This window comes from Castor canadensis, chromosome 1 (genome assembly GCF_047511655.1).
Source record: "Castor canadensis chromosome 1, mCasCan1.hap1v2, whole genome shotgun sequence".
Classification (NCBI taxonomy): domain Eukaryota; kingdom Metazoa; phylum Chordata; class Mammalia; order Rodentia; family Castoridae; genus Castor; species Castor canadensis.
Window position 1 is genome coordinate 192,810,347 of NC_133386.1, and position 6,236 is coordinate 192,816,582.

Consider the following 6,236-nt stretch of genomic DNA (forward strand, 5'->3'; position numbering starts at 1 on the left):
AATTAAATGAACTTGTGTTCTCAATATTCTACCATTTCCTTAAGAGTCCAGCAGGCAAAACATTAGCTATACAAGATTAAAATGAAAACATGCGATTTTTCTTTTCTTTTGACTTAGTCAAACCCTGATTTTGAATATTATAGCCTAATATTCTACTTGTTTTACCATTTAATAGAAATGCAATGGAATTAAAATCATAGCACCATAGAGACTATCTGTGAAATATCACTTCTATGAGATAAACATTGAAGGTTTTTGAAGAGCTATGAATGAAAGCTCATCTACTGAATTAAAACCTTAACACACACAATGGCCAAATGCATTGAGTATTTATAACATTGCAATCATTTTATTCAGTACTTTACATATAATCTAATCAATTTTTGCATCACTTTATTTAGGTCCATGATTTCAAGAAGATAAATAGTGTGCTGGAGTTCAGTATCAGTAAATCAAAGGGCCTGAGTTTGCCTGCCCACTGTAAAAGCAAGCAGGTGGAGTGCTTTACAATTGTCAAAGGTCCATCTCATACCCTGCCTCATTTAACTGGAGACTTGTCTCTATAATGGAGGAGAAAATGATCATCTAACTACATTTTCCATTGAACGAAACAATCTGAGCGGCACATACCTACCTACAGACCAGAGTTCTGACTCTTGATGCTATGTACTTATAAGGTCTCTCTTACTCCTATAAATACTGCAGTCTGGTATCATGCTTACATTTTAGAAATTGAGATCTGGGTCTGTTTCCTTATCTATAAAATGATAAGTTTGGTTTCTATTTTCAACAATAGTATTATTTTCTCTTTTTCTGAAGTAGAAAGACATGCTAACAAGACTTTTAGTTATTGTTGCTCCTCATGGGTTGCTTCTGCATTCTTATGTGAAGATTTATGTGGGAAAATGAATATAGCATTATCTTGGAAATCGGCAGTCCTCAATTCTATTCTGATTCTACAGGTAACTTACAGGGTAACTTTGCAGGTTCCCGTGGCCTAAGTTTAAGTTTCCTAATGAGTCTAACCTATGAAATCATATGTGTATTCATATGTAGTAGTAACAAGCTGAGAGGTGAGCACTCTTTTATACAACTATATTGAAGTATCTGTGAATGATATAGAATAAATAGAATATATTCAAGGTATAACATTTGATATGTTTTAGTGTATGTGTACATTCATGATATGTGTGCGTACATCAAAAGTAGTATTGTGAATTAATTCATCACACCCAAATGTTTTCTTGGACCTCTTGGTACTCCTTCCATTTTACCATTCTCCACACGTACCTCTACAAAGACAATCATCGATCTCTCTCCTGTCTCTATTAGTTATGTTACATTTTCTAGATTTTTATAAGTGGAATCATACAAGATATTTTCTCTTTCATGTCTTCTGAGTCTCAGCTTAATTATTTTTAGATTTATCTGTCATACACATGTATCAAAAACTTGTTTCTTTTATGTGTTCAATAATATTTCAATTCCTTTAAATGGACACATGAAAATGTATTTTTCCAGTCGCTTACAGATATTTGCAAGCATTTTAATGACAGAATCATTAAGTTGGTTATGAACACATTTGATTTTATAAGAAAATGTGAGCGCTTTGCATTCCTCCCAATGATAAAGGTGCCAATACCCCTACTTCCCTTAAACTATTCTAATATACCTGTAGTAATAATTCTAATATATGAAGTAATATTTCATTGTGATTTTAATGTATGTTCTCCTGATATGAATATTTGAGTACTTTTCACACATTTATTTGCTATTCACATATCATCTCTGGAAAGGACCAAAAGAAATCTCTGATAGATTCTTATTGACTTGTTTATTTTCTTATTATTTAGTTTTTAAATTTCTTTGTATATTTTGGATACAATTTTTTGGCCACAAATATGTTCTTTGAATAATTTATTCCCAGGCTAGTCTTTTCATTCTTTGTTTCCTTATTGATCTAGTATATGAAATGATGTACACATTAACAACATATTAATAATGAGTTGAATAGGAATTGATATAAATGTTTTACAGGCTACAAACTCTCAGGACAGCATATGGGGTTATTAGATCCCTGACTTGTGGTGACTGACTATATTCTATATAGATATTGAAAGTTAAGGGCACAGCTTTCTTCATTTCCAGGATTTATGATAGTCTATTAAAAAGTTCCATCATTTCATGAATGATACATTGTACTATTTTGCTTTCTCTTCTTTCATAAACAATAAGACAATTAAAACTGATTCAGTCTGTCTTGTCCCTCAAGTTTAGGTAGCGATAATACTTATTTCTATATTAAAATCTTGTGTTTTGTTTATTTGACTCACTTTAGTTTGGTTTAACTGCCCTCAATTCTGTAATCTTCCTCTGAGTACTGAGAAAAAAAAAATCTCAACAAATGCACGCTCCAATTTGAACACTCAGTTGGACAATGCCTTCTCTGTTTCCCCTGAGTGAGGGATTCTTGAATTTTAACTGAGCTGAACTATGCAACAGGCTTTTTGGTTGTCCAGAAACATAGCTATATACTCACCCTGATTACACTCCATTCTTCAACCCTGAAGTCTTCTTAAGATTATAGGATGGACTGTTTAAATGCCAATGCATGAGAGACAGAATGGGAAAAACAAAGAAATTCACAAAATCACATTTGCCTGTCATCAAATCACAGGTGCTCAGACGATAGAAACATGAAGTGGACTCTGGAATCAGACCCAGATCTGCAACTCACTGGCTGTTGACTTTGTTAAAGTTACTTAATATTCAGGCATACTCTTCTTAGATATAAAATAATAGTGTTGATTCCTACCTCATAAGAGTCGTAAGGATGAAAGTATGTAATGCATATAAAGTACTCAAATAAGTTCTATCATATAGTAAATACTCAATAACTCCTGATTCTTTAAAAATCATTATTTTTGCTGCCTTTTCATGTATTTCTGATGCTCTGCATTAAGCATTTCCCATTCTGTTTGTGTATATGTGATGTGCTTTATTTTGAAATCCATGGGTCTTTAATTTACCTTTCTAGCCCCACTTGCAATGAGAATTAATGTCTAGGCATCATCTGTATTCATATTTGTTTTGTTTTAGGAAGACAGAAGAAACACTGAAGGCATTTTCTTTACTGATGAATGAGATACATAATTGCCCAGACAAGGTCAAACATCTGGTGTCATGTGATTCAATAACCTCAGAGTACCAAGGTCATTGGAGAAGCAGAACTTGCCATTCCCCAGAAGCCAGCATCTTCTATTGTGTGTGGGCACCTGGAGAGGGCACAAACCATCACCTTCACCAAAGTCATCAGATCTAATTAGTGGAAGGATGTTTGAGAATCAGACAAACAAAGCCAAATCCAGGTACCTATAAAATTGGAGCAATGAATAATGAAAACCATTCAACAGTAACTGAGTTTATCTTTATGGGCATCACTCAAGATCCTCAGCTGCAAATCATCTTTTTTGTTGTCTTTCTCATTGTCTACCTGGCCAGTGCAGTGGGGAATGTTGGTATGGTTATCCTTATCATCACAGACTCTCAACTTCACACTCCCATGTATTTCTTCCTCTGCAATTTATCCTTTGTTGACCTGGGCTACTCCTCGGCCATTGCTCCCAGGATGCTGGCTGACTTCCTAACAGAGCACAAAGTTATCTCCTTCTCCAGTTGTGCCACTCAATTTGCTTTCTTTGTAGGTTTTGTGGATGCTGAGTGTTATGTTCTGGCTGCCATGGCCTATGACCGCTTTGTGGCCATCTGTCGACCTCTCCACTACAGCACTCTCATGTCCAAACGGGTCTGCCTTGTCCTTATGCTAGGCTCATACTTGGCTGGTCTAGTGAGTTTAGTAGTTCACACATCCCTCACTTTCAGCCTCAGTTACTGTAGTTCCAATATCATCAACCATTTCTTCTGTGAAATCCCACCCCTCTTGGCCCTCTCCTGCTCAGATACCTACATCAGTGAGATACTGTTGTTCAGTTTGTGTGGTTTCATTGAATTCAGCACCATCCTTATCATCCTCATCTCTTACACCTTCATCCTCATCGCAATCATCAGAATGCGCTCAGCTGAAGGCCAGCTTAAGGCTTTCTCCACCTGTGGGTCTCACCTAACTGGTGTCACCCTCTTTTATGGCACAGTCATGTTTATGTACCTGAGGCCAACATCCAGCTACTCCTTAAACCAAGACAAGTGGGCTTCTGTGTTCTACACTATTATCATTCCAATGTTGAATCCCTTGATCTACAGTTTGCGAAACAAAGATGTGAAAGCTGCTTTTAAAAAACTAATTGGGAAAAGACCTCAATAAGAACAAAACATGAAAATCTACTTTTTGAGAGACTTTTTTTGGGCAGGGTTAAATAATAGTGGTAGAAATACAGTGACAGTAGACAAAAATACAAATAAATTGTCAATGAATACTACTTAAGTTACTATCTCCTGCTGAGCGAATCTCAAATTCTAAATGGTTTTCTATAACTCAACTCTACAATCTGAAAGAAATATTCATATTTTTAGAAGAAATTCTGAGAAAGAAAAAATTGGCTTTTTAATCTAAGTTTTTGATTAGAAAAATCATATCTTGATTAAAAATTGAGGAAAGACTTAGCAAGAAAATGAAATAGCTAATCACCTTAAAGCATTTTTTTCAGGACCATGAGGAATGCCAAACCCAAATTTTGAAAATTTTCTATTCCGAGAGGAATTCAGAGCAAGTATAGTTATAATCATGGAAAGTATGGTTAATGTGAGGGATGATTTAACTCAATCTGTTGTCGTTCATTTATTCTAACAAAAATTTACAAGTGCTAGGTACATGCCAGGTTTGGGAGTAAATATGAAGAAGTCGTGTCTTACCAACTTAGACGGTTGGTTCCAGTTGCTGATCTCTCTCTGAATCTGTTGCCACAAATAACAAAATCCAGAACTGTTCAAAGTCTAACAGCAAGAGCTGGAGTCATAGGCTGTGCAGGTAAATAGCTGTGTGAGCATCAGGACTCTTTTCTTTTATATTGGCTTTGCCCTTTAGTGAAGTGGCTGGATGCTTTTCTTCTTCTATGCATTTATTATATTAAAAAGACTTTTATGTGAATTTTATCAAATTCACACATTTTTAAATAAATTTTATTAAGATATATTCATTATACAAGGAGGGATTCATAGTGACAATTCTGATTAGAGTTATACTGTACATTAGTTACATTGCCCCATTCTCGCCCCCTCAACCCCCTCCCCACCCCACTTAAAGCAATTTCAAGGGGTTTCTTAGTTCTGTTTCATGTAGGTATATGGTGTCCATGTACTATATACCCTCACCTTAATCTCCTTCATTCACCCTCCCCCTTACACTGTACAAACACACAAACACTGTACCTATTTTACAGTCCTGGTTTTCCCTACAAGATCTGAGTTAATACTGGAGAATCATTGAAACTCTGAGACCATAACAAAGATATGGAGCAATTTCTAAGTCTAATTTAACAAGATACAAATGTCTACAGGATTATTTTACCTACTGCCACCTATAGTCTTTCTCTCTTCCACTCTTAAGTAGATGCTGGTCTTTTCCATGCGTCTCCATTTTATCACCATCATACCCAAATAACAGTCTCATTAACCCTGGTATATCAATGACTAAAAAGGAAGAGAATATAGATCCTCTTTGCATGCTCTTAAGGCCATAAACCGTCAATTAAAAGCAAGATGTCAGGCATCAACAGAGGTAAGAGCAGCAGAGTGAGACTTAGCAAAAGCTACTTTTGTTTCAGATATGTCATGGGTCCATCGTACCCTCACTCTCACATATTTGTGATGGGTAATCCTTCTATTTCTTTCCTTTCTCCACTGTATCTAGTTAAAAGTCAGGGAAACACATGGTTCACCTGACATGTAGAGCAGCCACATTTATCCCGAAAGGCAAAAAAAGTTTTTTAGGTATAAAAGACCTAGGATTTGCCCAGCCTTCTTATGGTGCCACTGTACATGAATGGTGATTGCTTTGGTTACAGAATAGTCATGTCATGTATTTACACACCATGTTACTGGTGCCACTATGAGAAATAAAAAACACTGGTTAATGGACAGATGTAGAGTTTGCAGTCCAGAAGTAGCGTTTGAGTTTTTGTATAAGTAAGAGTGTAAATAATATATTACCAAGTGAAATGTAACTATATAATAAATATAACCATATCTTAATTGCTTTAAGTCAAGTGTACATTATAACT

The 6,236-nt window shown here is 35.5% G+C and overlaps 1 protein-coding gene across 1 annotated transcript; it reads left to right on the forward strand.

Moving 5' to 3' along the window:
* The first annotated feature begins 3,388 nt into the window (after window positions 1-3,388).
* On the forward strand, window positions 3,389-4,321 carry Or5ar1 (olfactory receptor family 5 subfamily AR member 1). Its single transcript, XM_020187132.2, has one exon. The coding sequence runs from the start codon at window positions 3,389-3,391 to the stop codon at window positions 4,319-4,321; it is 933 nt and encodes a 310-aa protein (XP_020042721.1).
* Window positions 4,322-6,236: the final 1,915 nt, after the last annotated feature.

What these genes read in the sequence shown, in the direction of transcription:
- Or5ar1 (XM_020187132.2), top strand. Translation starts at nt 3,389, where the DNA reads ATGAATAATGAAAACCATTCAACAGTAACTGAGTTTATCTTTATGGGC.